Source organism: Glycine soja, chromosome 8, assembly GCF_004193775.1.
Source record: "Glycine soja cultivar W05 chromosome 8, ASM419377v2, whole genome shotgun sequence".
Lineage (NCBI taxonomy): Eukaryota > Viridiplantae > Streptophyta > Magnoliopsida > Fabales > Fabaceae > Glycine > Glycine soja.
Window position 1 is genome coordinate 22,246,756 of NC_041009.1, and position 19,751 is coordinate 22,266,506.

Genomic DNA, 19,751 nt, shown 5'->3' on the forward strand with positions numbered 1-19,751 from the left:
GATAAATGATTAAATTAAATTTTTTAAAAGATAAAAACTAAATTAAACCAAAAAAATAAGATAAGAAATGAAATTGAATTTTTTAACAGATTAAAAATCAAACTGAAGCAAACAAATAAAATAAAAAAAATAAATAAGTAATTTAGTCAATACTTTGTTAACTCTTAGAAACAAGTGAGATTTATAAATTAAAATCAAAGCTACAGGGAGCATAGGAAACCACTTTAATTTTAAGATTTTTTTAAAAAACTTTTTATACTTATTTTGGTGAACCTATTGTATCTCTAGGAACGAGAGATTAATTTCTTGATGTATTTACATTTATTTAAGAGACAATAAATGTTCTTTCCTATCCAAGAATTTAAAAATTTAACTTCTAATCACATGCTCAACAAACTTAATTATATGTCAACAATATCACTCCATGTTGATAACTTTTTACACTTGTTTCACAAAATTAAACACAGAAAAAAAAGGAGATTAAGTAGCGAATCAAATTAAAGAAAACAATAATTAAAATAATGAGCAAGATAAAAAAGATAATGGAAAATCAAAGTTGATATATTTTACTAATATTCATCATTTATTTTGAAAGATTTCCTAAATACTTGAAAGACTACTTAGCATAATTTTTAATATTTGAGGAATTACTTTATATACAAACACAGTCACGCAGTAGCTTTTTTACTTTAGAGACTGCTTTTAGGGTTTTTTTTTTTTACTGAAGAGACTGTAGGATAAAAAGTAGTATATTAAGAATAAAATTGATAGATTATTCTTTTTATTTTTATTTTAATGGTATAACACTTTAAGAACGTGATGTATCACATGTGCATGTCTATTTATTTATATTTAACTTCAAATTGTCAATTTAACTTATTAAAAACATATTAATCTTAAGTTTAATTAGCTTTTCTTTGATTTTTTTTCATCAATAATTTTTTTTATGTATTTTTCAATTCTATTAATTAAATATTTAAAAGATAAAATAGAAGTAAGAAGAAAAGGAGAATAAAAAGTAGTTGTTTGGCCAAAATTGTTTTAGTTATAAGCTAAATAGTATTTTTTAATTGGAAGTTACAAATTATTAAGTTAATTTATTGAATTACAATTTAATATTAAACAAATTGACAAATAAGAATTACTATAAAAGAATGTATTTATATAATGTCTTTACGAGTTTTTTATTTTATGAGTATAAATAGAATTTTAAGTGATTATATTTTAAGCTTTTAGTTAATTAATTTTAAACATTTTTAATAAAAGATTCAATTAAAATTATAAGTGAATATTGCAAATACTATAATAGTTAAAATAAATTGTATAATACAACATAGTATAATAATATTAACATAATTATGTTAATGTAACAAAATCCTTTTACTTTTTACTCCCCTTGCTTTCCCAAACCATTTTTTTTTTAATCAGCCAAAACAAATATATTAGATAAGGGCACTAGGAGTGCCATAAAGGAGAAAATACAAGCAACAGTTTTACAACCCACATAAAAGCACAAAGACCATGGTTACACAGAATTTACACGAAGAATGAAATGCAAGTTTTGGATATAAATATACTCTTAGAAATTGCAGATGAATAGCAGTTGCACAAATGAAATGCAAGTTTTGGATAAACTTATATACATATTTTCCTCTGGAAGATGAGAGATTTATCTGTCGCTGGCAAGGATTGATGTGGTATAATGTGACACCCAATTTGGTCTATTAAGCAAATCAAACGTATATTAGCACTGAAATAGTAGTAACTTCGTACTGATACTCTTTTGCCTATAAATTGTGGTAGAGAAGACCACAAAATTCTTTATGCACAGCAGTTTGCACAAATCAAATGTCGTCGAATTTTGAATTTGTTTCTCTTCTTTTAATATAAATGATATGTAAATTAAAATTAGAGAAACATAAAATAAGTATGCAATCAATTGACAAACACGTACTGCTACATTTTAACAGACAGAACAACAGAACATTGTTTCGGAGCTCAAAAAGTACTAGACGTTTGCATTAGAAAAAAGGACTGGACTGAAGTACACTGTTCAGTATCTAAAGTACTAAACAGTTAACATATTATGAGATTGGGTCTATTCATCATGCTTGCAAGTTATGATGAAACTTGGGAAAGAACCCCATATATGTCTGGAATTGGATTGGGATCCCATCAGATAGGTTCACATAAAGTATAAGGCTTGAGTTGTTTCAGAGCTGACAGTCTGCCCTCCCCAGAAGCGTAAGGAGATTCATACTAAATATTCTGCAACATGGCTATGATGCAAATAATCGTGTTATGACAACTCTGCTGGATGTATATGCTATGAAGCAGTCTATCATATGTGTTTTGTGCAATGCTTGCTAAGAACTTTGTCTCTTGGAGCACTACCATTGCATGCTATGCAAAGAATGAAATGTGGATGCCTATGAAAGCACTGGAACTGTTTCAGCTAATGATGCTTGAGGACTGTGATTCAGTTACAATGGTAGCACACTTCAAGCTTGTACAAGTCTTGCTGCAATAGAACAAGGAACTTTGCTTCATGGCTATATCCTAAGAAGGGGTGACCCTCATAACAATGTATGGAAGATGCGGTGAGACTTCGATGGGACAAAGTGTTCTTGATATTTATGTTTCACTTATATCAAGGAGACCAAATATTAGAAAACAAGTTTGCTAATTGTAACCATATGACTATAAATTATGGATCAATCGCATTCTATCCCCCACATATTGATCATGCAGCTAAACATAATTGTGGCAGGGAAAAAAATGAATAGAAATATAAGCAAATTCTGCATAAGCTCTATTTTATAGGCAATCAAAGTACCTTTAGGGATACCATTAAGGTATGACAGAACCCTTTTCAACACTGAATCAAGACGCGGACAGGTCAACTGTGCACACCAGATCAGTATATATCACAACTTGATTAGTTATGAACCCTTTCACCTTAACTCCTTGTATTAGCTCCCAGGTGATTAAGAACACCGACAATTCCACAAATTCATGTTAGAAGTATCAACAGCACATTAACTTGTGAAAAACAGTGTTTTTACTGAAAAAAGGCAACTAAATACTGTAAAAAAAAATTATATAAGTAGGTTTAGAATAAAAAAACCTATGTAAAAGAGCATAAAAGAAACAAATAAATTGCAAACATAATAATATTAAGAGGAAAAAAGATAAAGGCACCAAATTGCATGTATAACGCCAACAAGGATTTGCCAACTCCTACTCTGAAACGAAGTTCAATTATAAAGTTTGTTGATACTCCAACTTTACTGAAATAAACAATGAAACTGACACTAGTTCTACACTAACACTAGATTATTATCATATATAATATAAGTGATTCTCTTCCAAGTGCTATGCTTTCTACTAGCAGTCTCACCATTGATAGGAAAGTGACATCAAGATACTATATAGATTCTTGCATATTTTGTGGCCTGCAGGAAACATGAGCTTATTGTAAATGTTAGAATATCAATATAGCATTCTCTAAGATTTTAGCAGTAAAATGGTGATATGGTACTCCTGGGAAACGACAGTTGTTTCTCTTATACAATTTTCCACTTAAATTGCCTTTAAATATTAATGTGGTTTGTGAGTGAGCAAAACATCAAATATTTATCTAAGCAGGGTAAATTGAATCCACCACCACCAAATCTCAATCTCATCTTTCCATACAATCTCATGTATCATTTAATTTATAAAAAAAAATATAAAAAGAAGTATAATTAGCAAGGTAAATTGAACCAACCACCATCAAACCTCATCTTTCCATGCAATCTCATGTATCATTTAATTTAAAAGTTAAAACATAGAAAACATGTTTTTATCAGCAAGGATTGGGAGAATAGAAAATACATGAAAGCATGACTTTTTCACATTACACGCATTCTGCATATAAATTTCCATTTCTCACAATTCAAGAAGAATAAGAATATAATAGTGAAAGGGATTGGATAGAACAATGCATACCCTGATTTTTCTTGTTTGTTACTGTTGGTCATGTTCAGTTGTTTCCCCATGGTCGTCTTTCCTTGTTACCCCAATCCTTGTTACCCCAATGACACTGTGGAGCGACAATAGACTTTCTCTATACACAGCAGACTGTAGTCTGGCAGAGCACAAACATTGTTCTCCACCATAAATGAGATGCTCAAGCAGTTCTCCTTTGTCATTAAGTTTCTCTAGTCTTCCACAAATATTTGATCCAAGAATTCCACCATCTTTGTTGATGCATATGGGGGAAAAGCCACTACTAGGGATAACAACGGACCGGGTCCAAGATGACTGCACTTTATATTCTTTCATCACCCATATTTCATCCGTTGCACCGTCATGGACCGAGCAAGACACACTGAGACATCCTCCCATTACCCTTCTCAAGCTATCAACTTCATATTTCTCCATAGCGAAATTATCAAAGAGAGGAATCTCCGAAAAACTCCTTTGCACCAGATCAAAGGCAAGAATGACAGGAACCTTTTTATCCTTGGAGAAAACCAACCAATGAAGTATGTCACCAAAGAGCGACCCAGCTCTGAATTTACCGCCGAGATCCTTATAGGGAACGAAAATATCCACAATGTACCATGAATCGGTTTTAAAGGAGAAAATCTGGCATTTTCCTTTGCACTCATCATCTTCAGACCCATCAGTGTCATACTTATAATGTTCAGAGTCGTGCAATCCAATCACGATTAGCAAGTAGTCATCAGTTGAAGGGTCATACCCAAAGCCATATAGAGGACAAAAGGTTACATCATATGCTAAGTATGGTAATCGTTTTTGGACACCTAATGACGGATTCCATATAATGTGATCACTGTTTCTCGGGTAGTATAAAAGTATGAGGCCTCTGCATGATCCCAAAATATCAGGCTTATCGTGAGAGTCAGCATAATAGTCATATTCGAAGCGATGGCGTGGGGGTGATGAAGGGGGGAGAATCAAATGCACTGCACTTGAGTCTTTCTCAAGCTCTGCCTCTATATCAACGGATTCGATGTAAAAATTATTAGATCTGAGAAGAAGTCGATGGGTGGGTGCTGCAGCTAGGTCATAGTGGGAAATGCGAAATTGGGGATCGGAGATCAGAGAAAGCCATGACTTACAAACACACCTGAAACGCAGAACGGATCTCACCGGCAATCTCAGAAGAACTTCTCTGATCAACTCCAGAGGGAGAGTCTGAGTGTGCTTCTTCATTCTCCTTATCCGCTCTTGGACTAAATCCACCGCGCTTAACGTAACTCCAATTGCTTGTTCCTATTAAACCTCATCAATATTAACGGATTTTGAATGTAAGGAAAAAGATATATAAATGGTGTCTTTACTCTGTAATATTATAATATTAATATTAAGGAAAACATTTAACGTTATATATTGAAATAATGAGTTTTAAGTGTGTTTTCAAACATATTAAGTGTGTTTTGATTTTCTAGAATCACATTATAATTTAAAGTGATCTTAAGTGTAATATCTAGGATTCGCAAAATAGATGTGTAGTAATATTCCGATATATAGGTCAATTCTTTTAGTGTGGATGTTCTTAACAATCAGACTCTCAAATTAATATGTTTTCTCTAACCACTTTATTATTTGGATACATGTAACTTTCTTGTCTCATAACATATATTCAAATATATATAAGCTACAAATTATTTATAAATTACAATTATTTACTAATTATTAATAAGTACATGCTAATAATTATTTGGAAGGATTATTGGTCACCCTATTATTATTAAGTTCCATTTTACCCTTTTTACTTATTGGTACTTTCCTAACTAGCTCACTCACTTGCTTGTTTAAACGTAGTACTTTATTTTTACATGCCACCCACGTTGGTCACGTCCACCCTAAGGTGGGACAACTCTAGATTTTAGTAACTATATAAAGTAAAGTAAATTTTTATATGTTTAATTTTAAGCACATGAATTATTGCTAGTTCTATAATTTAATTTGCATAATGGTGGCCGAACAAATTGAACCCGTTTACACGAATTCGACTCGACCCGGTTGCATTGTGGGGTTCCGGTTTTGATAAAAGAAGACTCACCCTTTGAAATATCTAAATTTGTTGAATTTGTATGCCCTGTGTGGTCCATTCAGTATCTGCAACACTAGAACACATTTTTCCTTCAAAAATAACGAGACCACTTCACTATCGTAAGTCGTAACGAGCACAGAGACAGGCTAAACCCACAACACACAAACAACTGCCACTCAAACATTTACCTCACAACTGTCGCCTCAGGTAACCCAAACTAAGTTCTTCCTCGCTTTTGTTATGTAACTTTATGTTTTTTTTTTGGTGAAATTTTATTAGATTATGTAGTCTATTCATTACATAATTAGCTACACTATTTCTTTTAATAAAACACTAAAATGGGGTTATAAAGTAGAACTTTAACGACCTAGGTATCCTATTTGTTCGTCCTGAAGTAAAAACTGTGCTAGAGCTTATTGGTTGCCTCTTGTTGCATCTTTTGTTATTATATTAGTTTTGAAATTTGAGTTGGTTTTGGTTTCTTGCTTAATGTTACTTACAGATTATGCCATAGCTTTGGATGCTATTGCAACTGGAAATACATACTATTGAACTCATTCCGGTAAAATAGCAGAAACACTGACCAAGCCGTTAAGTAAAACAATTGCATCATTGTCTGATGTGGGTGCTTCAGATTCCCCAATTTGTCAGACATGTTCCATCTCAAAGTCACCTCTGCTACACTTCCCATGTCTCCTCAAGAGTGCCGGTCTCTTTTGTTTCATTGAACCCTTCAGCCAATCTCATCAATGACATAAACAGCAACAACAACCAGTTGATACAATCATTATGCAAAGGAGGGAACCTTAAGCAGGCTCTTCATCTCCTGTGTTGCGAGCCCAATCCAACTCAGCAGACTTTTGAGCATTTAATTTATTCTTGTGCACAGAAGAACTCACTTTCCTATGGCCTTGACGTTCATCGCTGTCTTGTTGATAGTGGTTTTGACCAAGACCCTTTTTTAGCTACTAAACTAATCAATATGTACTATGAGCTTGGGTCTATTGACCGTGCTCGCAAGGTATTTGATGAAACTCGGGAAAGAACCATATATGTCTGGAATGCACTCTTCCGAGCACTGGCAATGGTGGGTCATGGTAAGGAGCTGCTAGATTTGTATATTCAGATGAATTGGATTGGGACCCCATCGGATAGGTTCACATATACATATGTGCTTAAGGCTTGTGTTGTTTCAGAGCTGTCAGTCTGCCCTCTCCGGAAGGGTAAGGAGATTCATGCCCATATTCTGCGACATGGCTATGAAGCAAATATTCATGTTATGACAACTTTGTTGGATGTATACGCTAAGTTTGGCAGTGTGTCGTATGCAAATTCCGTGTTTTGTGCAATGCCTACCAAGAACTTTGTCTCATGGAGTGCTATGATTGCATGCTTTGCAAAGAATGAAATGCCTATGAAAGCACTGGAACTGTTTCAGTTAATGATGTTCGAGGCATGCAATTCAGTTCCAAATTCAGTTACAATGGTTAACGTGCTTCAAGCCTGTGCAGGTCTTGCTGCATTGGAGCAAGGGAAGTTGATTCATGGCTATATCCTTAGAAGGCAACTTGATTCTATACTGCCAGTTCTTAACGCCCTTATAACAATGTATGGAAGATGTGGCGAGATTTTGATGGGACAAAGAGTCTTTGATAACATGAAGAAACGTGACGTTGTTTCATGGAATTCTTTGATTTCTATTTACGGTATGCATGGTTTTGGAAAGAAAGCAATCCAAATTTTCGAAAATATGATCCACCAAGGTGTTTCACCGAGTTATATATCGTTCATTACTGTTCTGGGTGCTTGCAGTCATGCAGGCCTTGTTGAGGAGGGAAAGATTTTGTTTGAATCCATGCTTAGTAAGTACAGGATCCATCCAGGTATGGAGCATTATGCTTGTATGGTGGATCTTCTTGGCCGAGCTAACAGGTTAGGTGAAGCAATCAAACTAATAGAAGATATGCATTTTGAACCTGGACCTACGGTTTGGGGTTCCCTTCTTGGATCTTGTAGGATTCACTGTAATGTTGAACTTGCAGAGAGAGCAAGCACTGTGCTTTTTGAGTTGGAGCCAAGGAATGCTGGTAATTATGTGCTTTTAGCAGATATTTATGCAGAAGCTAAGTTGTGGAGTGAAGCAAAGAGTGTGATGAAGCTATTGGAAGCTCGTGGCCTGCAAAAGCTTCCAGGTTGCAGCTGGATTGAAGTGAAAAGGAAGGTATACTCATTTGTCTCTGTTGATGAGCATAACCCACAAATTGAAGAAATTCATGCTTTGCTAGTTAAATTGTCAAATGAGATGAAGGCACAGGGTTATGTCCCACAGACAAACGTTGTTCTCTACGATCTTGACGAAGAAGAGAAAGAAAGAATTGTATTGGGACATAGCGAAAAGCTTGCAGTTGCTTTTGGACTCATTAATACTGCAAAAGGTGAAACCATAAGGATCAGAAAAAACTTGAGATTATGTGAAGACTGTCATGCCGTTACAAAATTTATTTCTAAATTTGCTAATAGAGAGATTCTTGTTAGAGATGTGAATCGCTTCCATCATTTTAGAGATGGAGTTTGTTCCTGTGGTGACTATTGGTAGTTTGTGGCAGAATACAATGCTGTTAAGATACTTGAGAAAGTAATTCTAATATAGTGGCCGAGATTGAATGATGCTACATTGCTATGGCTTCAAACACTTCTACTCCCCCATTCTTCGGTAGATTTTTTTGTCTTTTTTACACGCGCATGAATTTAACTTTTATTTAAAACATTAAGAACATTCAATTTCTAATCGCTTGGTGATAAAAGCTTTTATACCATGTCAAAGAATTATTTTTTCCAAAAAGTTTATGCTATTGGGTTACGTAGACGAAGTTTTCTTTTAGATTCTACTATTTCATTAATCCATACTTTTTTATGTTTTTGTTAATCTTATGTGAGGCATTTAGCGAATTTTTGTGTCAAATTTTAATAGTTTTGAAGCTTTTTAGTATTTTTTATTATTATTTTAACAATTTAAAAAGAAAATTATTAGGCTCACAAACTTGTCCATTTAATATATAAATGTGAGTCAACGTGATTTAGTCCACTTAAATGTGGAGCAAAATGGACAATGTTTGTGTGTGTGTGATGTAAAGAGGCAAGGAGCCAATAATTAGAATCTATAGAGAATTTTAACTCATCAGAAAATTTAAATTTCTGTAATCTAAAATTTATTATTTGGATTTTTTTTATAAAGAATTTAAATTTTTGAAATTTTAAAACAAAATTTTAAACAACTAAAAATATGAAATTTCAATTTCCTTCTAAAATGTGAGAAATTGAAATTCTCTTCTTCATATAAGAATCTTCTAAAATGTTCGCGTATTTCCTTTATAACATTCATCCTCTCTTCCACCTGAAAATTCTGAAATCTTGTTCTCGAACTCGCGACTCTTCCCTCATGCTGATGATTCTCTTCTTCAAGAAACACCGTCTAAGCTCGTGAAGCATCGATCGGGTGTGGACGTAAGGGGACATGTAGAACAGTTGTCGCTATCCATCACGCGACTGAGGTGCTGGCCGGTGTGGAGGGCCTAGGTCATGCTTTGCGTCGTTGACTTAATGCTGTGGTCGGGTGTAGTGGTGTACGCCGCCGTGTCCCGGTTCCCCTGTGACTTCTCATCCCACATCAGTATTTTTCTCTTTGGAAGCACACCAATCATATATTCTCTTTGTATTCATTTTCTTTCACCCTCACAATTTCAATTTTTTTGTCCAAACACAAAATTTTGAAAATTAAAAAATTTCAATTGAAGTATTTGAAATTCTTATAATTTTAAATTTCTCAGAATTTTAAATTTTCTCATCCAAACATACTCTGAGGGAATACAACTGAATTGAAAACAACCCAAAAAGGCATGATTGCAGATTAGGAAGGGAAACTACATAAAAAATTCTGGTGTTATTGTTTAGAATTAGTTCCATGGAAAGTTTTGATAGGGTTTTAGAAGGTGATTCATGATAGAAATATGATCTCTTAAGCCAAAGTATGAAGAAAGTGAAAACAAGGTCCATAGATGGTACTTATACAACTAATACACAAAATCTTGGTAACACATTGAGAAAGATTTCCTGAGAATAAGTGGTATAAGAAGGACATGATATACATATTTCAAATCATGCCTTGTTGTCACGGTCTCGAACGAAGAATTTGATGAATGGTGTGCTTTGTGGCATGGGTCTTGTGTTCTTTGTCTTCTGGGCAATAAAGTCGGTTATAAGATATTGGCAAATAAAATACAAAGAGATTGGGTGAAAATAGATTCATAAGATGTTAGAATTAATGTCTCATGTAAGATACATGTAACTTATGTAAGAACTAATAAATAAATAATTAATAATTAAGGACTAAATTGTAATTGGGTTAAACAAGAGAAGTTTCTAGAGGTAACTGCTACTCGAGAGGAGTAGTAGTTATAAAGGGGGGTTAATGCCCACTAATATAGGTTCCTTCCTTATAGAAAAATATTCTATCTAATCTTTGGTCATCACAAAAAAACGTAGAGAGAGAAAGAATAGTCAAGGGAGTTGTTTCTCTTTTTTTTTTTTCAAGAAATCAAAGTATACCGAAAAAAGGTCTCACTATGGAGAGAAATATATGCATTGTTTATTTATTATTTGTGAGAATCATAAGTTTCAAGATCCTATTAGTTTCTTATAATTGTTAATCTAGTAAACCCTTAAAATTTTACATAAGATTGTAATAGTTTTTGGTGCATTTTGTTTGTAAATGAGGATTAGAAGTATGCATTTTTTTTAAGGGTTATAGATAATAGTAAATTATTTCATTGTTGTTGAATAATAAATATCTTTTTCTTTATTTGTTTAAAAGTCATTTACTATCATTTTTTATCAAATAAAAGCTCATTAAAGTAACTGTAAGAGATTATGTATAAAATACGAGCTTTTATCTTATTAAAATAGATAATTAATGATTTAAGAAAATGACAAAATTTGAGTGTTAAATTAAATTAAAGAGTTACAAATGTAAATATATGAAATTACTCTTCCAGATCATAAGTCTCAAGAAATTTAATGGTCGAATTTTTTTTTTCTTGTGTTGGTTTCCTTGAGCATTGTGTGTGTTTGGTTCATTGACATCACAATTTTTAATATAATCGAATGAAAAACATTAGATTGATTTTAACATTAGCTTCAACTCTTTAAACAAACATGAAACACATTAAAGATGAAATATTTTTTTGTTGCATTGGTTTTTGATTTTGAAACACCCAAACATTTTGTGTATATTGTAACTTCCTAGGTTGGTTACCTTGGATATTATGTGTGTTTGGTTTATAGACATTATACTTTTCGACTCACCATAAAATCTTAATATACATTGAATTGATTTTAACATCACTTTTAATTATCTTAACAAATATTGAAGTACACTAGAAATGATATATCTTAATGTTTTATTACTTCTATTTTGAAACACCCAAATCTTTGTGTGTTGTATCGTCTTAACTTGGTTATCTTGAACATTTTATTTGTTTGATTTAATGATATTACACTTTTTAAAGTAATTGAATGAAAACTTTGATTACATATTGAATTAATTTTAACCTTAGTTTTAATTCTCTAAACAAACAACAAAACACATTAGAGATGAGATATCCTAATATTGCATTGACTTTTATTTTTGAAACTCACAAGTAATAGCCGTTGGCTCCATAAAATGAAAAAAAATATTAGATTGAACTTTAATATTTATTATCTCATGCTAATTTTAGGGTGTTTTTTAATTAACGATCTAAAAGTAGTAGATGAAATATAATGAATTAAAATATAATATGGTGAAATAAATTATAGTGAAATAAAATCTATACTTTATGATTTGAATGCTTACGATAAAATAAAATAAAATCTCATTCCATTTCACTATTCTTAAATTAAGAGAAGAGAAATCAAACAATGAAAAAAAGTACACTCTAATAATTTTCATTATATATACACAAAAATAAAAATACTATGTTTTTCCGTATAAAATTTGAATTAAAACCTAGAATAAAATACACCACCAACAACTAGACATAATAAAATACGTGTTAAATAAAAAATAAAAAATCTAAAAAAATAAAAATAAAAACCCTAGTCGTGTAAAAAGTCAAAACCCTTGTGTTTTTATGGTGTAGCCTCTTCCAAAACACAGAAGCACCATCTCCTAACATTGCTCAAAAGGTAGGTCTCGGTTTCGTTATTTCCACTGTGTAACGTTGAAGTCTCTTACGTTACGAACTGTGGTTCAGACGAAGGATGGAGGTTGTTTTGGCGTCGTCGTCCGTCGACGGCGGAATAGGGTGCTGGGACCTTCACACCGGCGCGGAGCAGCTCCGCTACAAATCTTGCACCTCCCCTTCTCACGGACTCATCTCCGTCGGTGCTCGCTTCATCGCTTCGTCGCAGCTTCGTGATGATCCCGCAGCCACTGGCTATGTTCTCTACTGGTCCTGGTCTAAGGTCTCTCTCCTTTTCCTTATATTTCATGATTTATTATTAGTTATCATTTTGTTAGATGATGAAATATTAACAATTAATAATGAATGATGATGACATTGTCACTTGCATGACACATGTGCTGCAGCCTCAAGTTGAAGTGAAGAGTTTTCCTACTGAACAAATCAAACCTATTGCTGCTAATCATCCGGGAACCTATATAGCCGGTGGAGCTCCATCTGGTGACATTTACTTGTGGGAGGTAAATTTTTATTTATTTATAGTTATTCGGTAATCATTATGCATCGAGAAGAGAGCGAGAGTGAGTTATTTTTCCAAAATAGGTTAATCTAGACGGATTAGTGAGCAATTCACTCTAGAGATTAAAGTAAGTAATCTCAGTCGTTAATCATTGATTGACTGAGATTACTTTCTCTATCCTTACTTTAGAGAAGCCAAATCTAATCTAAACATGTGTTGAAGATTTGTGGCATTAGGTTGTGGAGAATGAAAGTGGGGACGTAGTCATTGTTGTTAAATGGCAGTGCCATAGGCCGTACTGGTGAGTCTATATGGTGGAATTTTGACCTTTGGCCATCTGCCATTGATAACACTCACGTAGTTTATGTCTGTGACTGTTTTATGTTTATTGTACTGTGCTGTGTTGCTTGCATTGCTTGTAAGGTTTAAAGTTATGAACTGAAAGTAGGGACTTGGAATTAGTTTATGAATGTTTCTGTTTACTCTACTGTGCTGAGTTGCTTGCATTTCTTGTAAGGTTGAAACTGGTAGGCTGCTTAAGAAGTGGCGTGCTCATTTTAGGGCGGTTTCTTGCCTGGTGTTTTCCGAAGATGACTCGCTGCTGGTATCTGGTTCTGAAGATGGATCCGTAAGAGTTTGGTCTCTCTTCATGTACTAGTCTCTCCCTTTTTCTATTTTTCTTTCCTTTTAGGATAGTGTACTGCTTGGGTGCTAGCAGTGCTAATTATGATGGCATATGCTGCTCTTCATTTTGTGGTTCAGGATATTTGATGATTTGCGATGTCAGCAAGCAAGTAATCTTTACGAGTATAGTTTTTCAGAGCACACCCTGACTGTGACTGATGTTGTTATTGGTAATGGAGGGTGCAATGCGATTATCGTGTCAGCTTCAAATGATCGGACTTGTAAGGTTTGTTTACTGTTTCTGTGTGTTGTAGTAGAAAAATAGATAATCAATGGAGTATGTTTACTCAAGAATTATGTTTACTATTGCTAGCATGAATTTTCTATCTCTACTATTTGTAAATTCTAATAACCTTGACATACCATAATGACATGTTTTCCAAAATGGGTGGAAGCTGGCTGTCCTTGTTTTTGGCTGATGAGGGTATTGTGGTCAAAATTGCAAATTTGATTGTGGGATCAGTATTACACAGTTCTGTGATTTTTCATGCTCCCTGGAATCTCAATCTACATGAAAAATGCAATTTGGTGTGATCAATAGGATTGCACGATGTTGGATGTAGAATCTAAGGAATTGGACGATCCCTCTGTGCATATGAAAAAACCCACCCCAATCCAATTGGAAAAACCCCTTGAGCGTTGTTTCCTTGTTCATTTCAACTTGTCTGCCTCTTATTCTCTTTTCTGCAGTCCAGATCTGCATTCATCTTATATGGCTCCTTGCCCCTGTTTGAGTGGTTCTGGTTTGACTGATTTGCATATATGCACAAGATCAACTGACCCTAAATGTGAAATTTTGTAAAACGCCTGCTATAACTTTTTACAAAATATTAATTTTATCAATTCAACTGTTAGTTTTAAAGTTCTCATTGAGGTCTACAAAATTGGATTTAATTTAGAAATTAATTGATACTTCAATGCACCACTTCATTTTAATGTACTTATGTACAGTATGCTATTTAAATTTAAATTTAAAATTAAATAAATCAATACCTATTATTAATTAGATATGTGCGGATTACTAAATCATCTAAAATTTGTTCTATTGATCATGAGGATAACATCATATGATTTAACAAGTAGATTGATAATATTTACTTCATGAAGAAAAATTATTAAATGTGTCATTTTATAGAGTTTGACACTTGGCGTCAATTGATCTTATTATATATAATATTATAATATTGTCGTTTGTATGCTTTGCAATTCACTGATTCGGATTGCAATTTGTTTTCTTTTTTAGGTATGGAGCTTATCTAGGGGAATGCTACTAAGAAATATAGTATTCCCTTCAATAATTAATTGCATTGCATTGGATCCAGCCGAACATGTCTTTTATGCTGGCAGTGAAGATGGAAAGATATTTATCGCAGCACTTAACACTGAAAGCATCACCACCAATAATTATGGGATGCATATCATCGGTTCTTTTTCTAACCACAGGTTATCATTTCTTCTCTTGTGATGTTAGTTTTTCAAATATGCATAAGTTTTGACCCTTTTTCTCTCTTTGGATTGCATATATATTTTGTAAGATTGGATAATGTAGTTGACACATTTTGACCATCTTGTGCTCTCTTCTAGCTACATATGTGGTAGTTGCTACTTGCTAATAGAAATGGTATAGTTCTTAGAGAGTGATAGAACTGGATCATATATAATCAGAAACTGGATAATTTATTCAAGCCAATCCCACTTGTAGCTTATTGGAGATGGATTCATAAACTGGAATAGATAAGACAAATTTCTGAAAACAGAAAATATGACCCAGGCATTCGAGAGACCTGGACTCTACCACTGAAATTCTGATTCAAATCTTATGTACCCACTTAGTCTCCTCTTTTCCTATTTATTCAAGACTTTTCTTTACTGTCTGCTGGACAGTTACAGAATTCCCTCTCTTCCCTATTTATTCCAGACTTTTCTTTACTGTCTGCTGGACAGTTACAGAACTCCCTCTCTTCCCTATTTATTCCCACCCTCTTTATTACAATTATTTCCCCACTAAACATTTACTGCTATTAATAAATCCTTACTACTCTAATATTCTGTTACCACTCTTTCTCTTCCTGCTACAAAGTAAAATAAAACACTCTTGCTGTTGCACTTGAAGTGACACAAATCACGGCCACTATCAAAGGCCATTCACGGTTACTAGCAAGTGCAACATGGATTAATGGTTGAAAACCCCTGTTTACCCCCACAGCAATGGATTGTTTAAGGTTTAATTTTGGGGACAATTTTGTGACTCTTCTTAGTTGTGGCCAATTCTGATGTTTTCTGGCACCTTCCTGTTGCTTCCAGCCTTGCTTTGTTCTATGGTACTATGTGTGATGTTTGTTGTGCCGTTTTTATTTAGTTCACTCTTTATTGTTCCCTTCTCTCAGAGATTGTTCTCCCTTTTCATTTTGTTACAGTAAATCCCAGTTCGCTGTTCTCCCACAGGTCTTTCATGATTTTATCTTTGTTCTCTATTGCCCGCAATATTTCTAATTTCGGGTAATTATATATTTATCAATTTATCTTGTATCTAAAATTTAACAATAGCAGCCATCTAGCTATAGCAATTTTGGGGTCAGCTGTTCTGCACAATTTTTTTCAATTTTTTTTTTCATTATTAAGAAAAGGTAATGAAGATAAATTACAATATTGTTTTATAGCAATTGTAATTAATTGTTGTTTTTAAGGTCAATGTATTCATGTATCATCTACAAGATATCGCTCCTTGTTTACTATTAAATTGACTAATCAAACCCACATCCCCCACACATGATGCCAAGTTGAAGCCCACTGCATGACTGCGATACATAAAAATGTATGGGAATATTTTGATTACAAGAAATTATGTAGTAAACAAGTGAATGAGAACCATGCTTTATCCATAAGCAGATACACTATTTACAATTGTTAGGTTGTTTGTAACATCTCACATACTTCTGCTTCTGGCCTTGTTAATAACAAAAAAGGTTGGTTCAAGCTATGCAGTGTCATTTAACTAATTTTGTTCCTCATTGTAACAGCAATCAAGTTACTTGCTTAGCATATGGCACAAGTGAGAATTTGTTAATAACTGGGTCAGAGGATGGAATGGTTCGTGTTTGGAATGCGAGAACTCGTAACATTGTTCGCATGTTTAAACATGCTAAAGGTATTGTATAAACTTTGTGAAATATGTCTTGTTTTGCAGATAGAGCTTTGATTGTATATCAATGATTAGTAATGCTCATATTTTGTGCTATTTATTATAAAAAAAATTTATCGAATGAATTTCTGCTTTATCCAATGCTCAAGTTTTTTATTTGCCAAATTAGAATTTGTTATCGACAACTGGCAATTTATGTGATATGTACCATATGTATGATACCTATGCTTTCTGTCTGCATATGAGCTTACTGGACAGTATTTTCATTATATATATTCAACTGGTATTTATATCTCATCTGCTATTGCTATTCTTTTTGCCTAATCGTCTTTTGATTTGCGATTGACTGTTATTTAACTTTGATGAGGATACATGATTTTTTTTTCTCAATATATTCTGCATGATTATATAAATGCTCTTATATTCTGCATGATTATATGAATACATGATTGCTTTTTATATGGTTTTGTTGGATGGCATATTTCATAACTAAATCACCCCATGAAATGGTATCAATTACTGATAAAGCCTACATTTATAAATATTTATTGTTAAATATTGTGGACGCTGCAGGACCTGTAAATAATATTCTGGTTGTTAGACGAGAAAATGACTCCAGTAATCACATATCTTCTAATGTACAAGCATCATCAAGAAAGCAGGGGTCTAATTTACCCCCTCCATTGGAAAAATATGCAAATTCAATTGATGACGACTTAGATATGAAGACTATGATCAGCCTTGGGGGTGGTAGGAGATTCGTGGATCCTTCATACCTCAGCTCTCATGTGATATCTAATTACATTAAGGAACTTCAGGTTTGTGAGTCTTGATGATTGATTAGTTACTCGTCTTATTAAAGAATGAGCAGTATCCGATCCTGATTGTGATTTACACTCTGTTTTTAACCTATGTTTCAGCATCAAGGTTCAGCTGCTGCTTCTGAAATGGAGATGGAGAAACTAAAACATGATTACCAAAAGTCAGTGCAAATGGCTAACCAGTTGAAGAAAATGAATGAAAACTTGCATCAATTCTGTGTAAAGGAGCTGTTGGATGGTGGTCAAGCTAGAACCTTAGATGAAGATCAGAATTAACACATTTTTTTTTCTTGCCAGTCACTTTTCAATTTTGTAGGATCTCTGGCATCATTTGATTTCCTTCTGCGAGTTTATAATGCTTCAATGCTGCTATTTTTTTTTGCCCCTCGTACCCTTTCTCTCGATGTGTGTTTTGCTGCTTAATGTTGTACTTAAAAGAATTTTCATCCTTTTGTATTAAAAAAAAAATAAAAAATTTCATCTTTTTGTTGATACCTTAAAAGAATTCATTATTCATATTACAAAACATGAATAATGAATTCTTTTAACGAATTGATTTATTTAGGAATTTTGGTTGAATAGAAATATTAGGTTAAATAATATAAGTGAAAAAAGAAATTAAATGGCTAATTTAACCTAGACTTAAGGTGTAAAATGTAGAATCACTTATAAGAGATTTATAACAATAAAACATTTTAAACAAAGAAATTGAAGCATTAAAATAAAATTATATTAATTTAAAATGTGAAATCATAAAATGTAAAAAAAAAATCAATGTCAAGTCAGTGATTTTTATTATTCATTTACTGTATGTTGTCTCATTTTTTTTACACTATATCTTGTGCCATTATCATGCTTAATTTGGTAATTATCATTACATTCTTGAAAAATCGTTTTTGGGTATCAGAATTCACTGCATATATTAAAGACCTAGCAAATGGGATAATGATACTTTTCCAAATGTTAAATTACAAATACAGTTATTTGATGATGAAAGGAAGATAGTTACTAATAGTATTTTTTTTATTCGGTATAGTTACTAATAGTATGATATCATTTATAATTATAAGTATTTTATATATTGTTGATTTACTTATATATACACGTTTCATAAACATTTCTTTAAATTTTTTAACTAATAAAAGTCATCCCACTTTAAAAAAAAGAAAAAAAAACATTTTCCTTTATATAAACATTTATACTTTATCACATTACAATTTTTTTCACTGCAAAAAAAAATGTATTAATGCATCTTTTATTATCTTTACTAGCCTACAATGCATGTTTGTAAAAGGATCTCGTGTGTTTGTTTGTATGTTTCAAATGTATTATATTGTCACGTAAAAAATTTTAAACATATTTGAAAACTTGTTAAAGTCTTAAAGACGGAGGAATTACGTTTAAAATGTTAAATTCTAACTTTTATTTTCTAAATATTACGTCTCAAACCTAAAAAATCATATCTAAAAGTGAAGAAAATATGATAATTATTACTTTTGAATTGAGGTAAATCCTATTTGGTAAAACACCGAAACAAACATTTTTTTTTATAGATGAAACAAACATACTATCTTTTTTTTTTATTTATGCATTTACAATTACTATGTCAATATAAACATGAGTTTAGATATTTTTAATTCTTAAATTTTAAATGTTTTTTTAAGCATGCCTAACTATCATTTTAGTGTTTTTAAGTTAAAAACAACAAGTGAAAAACCAAAATAAAAACAGATCAACAAGTTCTCTTATCTTCTTTTACCACCTAACAAATTTCCTCATACATATATATATAATCTACATATATAATCTACATGAATTGTTATAAAACTTATTATATATATAAAAAAATATATTATTAAATCAAAGTTAATTTTTATAAAATTTATTATGTAAACGTATGTGTATTAAATATATATTAAAATTTTTAGTATTATATATAATAATATTAAATATTTTTTTGATATAATTAACTTATTAACTTAATTATCAGATAATGTCATAAGTTGAAGAGGAAAGAAAATTTGGAATTTTTAGTTTACAAAATGGGAGGATAAAAAAGTATTTTTAGATTTTTCTTTTTTTACCGATTTGGGGGTTTATTCTTTAGGAGAGGCAACACAGGTTTAACCACAAAAAACGTGCATCAATAAGTTTGGCAAAAGTTTTATCTCAATAATAATGTTATGTTTGAATAAAATTATCTTATGTATCTGATAATAATAATAAAAAAAATTAACAGAGGCAGTTCACGACAACAGTGAGTGAGCGTGCGTGCAATGAAAATTCTCAAATTGCTGCT

General features: G+C 32.3%; 3 protein-coding genes across 5 annotated transcripts; 2 read left to right on the forward strand and 1 right to left on the reverse strand.

Moving 5' to 3' along the window:
- Positions 1–1,939: 1,939 nt before the first annotated feature.
- Positions 1,940–5,311, reverse strand: LOC114422756 (F-box/kelch-repeat protein At3g23880-like). Of its 3 annotated transcripts, none has more exons than XR_003668726.1 (3): positions 3,991–5,311; positions 2,837–3,455; positions 1,940–2,279 (listed from the first exon to the last, which is right to left on the reverse strand). XR_003668726.1 is itself a non-coding variant. In XM_028389275.1 (2 exons), the coding sequence occupies exon 1, from the start codon at positions 5,221–5,223 to the stop codon at positions 4,009–4,011; it is 1,215 nt and encodes a 404-aa protein (XP_028245076.1). In that variant the 5' UTR covers positions 5,224–5,311; the 3' UTR covers positions 1,940–3,455; positions 3,991–4,008. The 3 variants fall into 3 exon arrangements, 1 of the variants encoding a protein (XP_028245076.1); XR_003668725.1 differs by having other exon boundaries at positions 1,940–2,521; XM_028389275.1 differs by having other exon boundaries at positions 1,940–3,455.
- Positions 5,312–6,093: 782 nt separating this feature from the next.
- On the forward strand, positions 6,094–8,739 carry LOC114422755 (pentatricopeptide repeat-containing protein At3g46790, chloroplastic-like). Its single transcript, XM_028389274.1, has 2 exons — positions 6,094–6,274; positions 6,570–8,739. The coding sequence occupies exon 2, from the start codon at positions 6,687–6,689 to the stop codon at positions 8,661–8,663; it is 1,977 nt and encodes a 658-aa protein (XP_028245075.1). The 5' UTR covers positions 6,094–6,274; positions 6,570–6,686; the 3' UTR covers positions 8,664–8,739.
- A 3,503-nt stretch (positions 8,740–12,242) lies between these two features.
- Positions 12,243–17,929, forward strand: LOC114422757 (protein ROOT INITIATION DEFECTIVE 3-like). The gene is made up of 9 exons (XM_028389276.1): positions 12,243–12,289; positions 12,358–12,568; positions 12,693–12,806; positions 13,323–13,456; positions 13,568–13,715; positions 14,733–14,932; positions 16,510–16,637; positions 17,205–17,449; positions 17,552–17,929. Exons 2-9 carry the CDS (start codon positions 12,365–12,367, stop codon positions 17,726–17,728), a joined length of 1,350 nt encoding a protein of 449 aa, XP_028245077.1. The 5' UTR covers positions 12,243–12,289; positions 12,358–12,364; the 3' UTR covers positions 17,729–17,929.
- Positions 17,930–19,751: the final 1,822 nt, after the last annotated feature.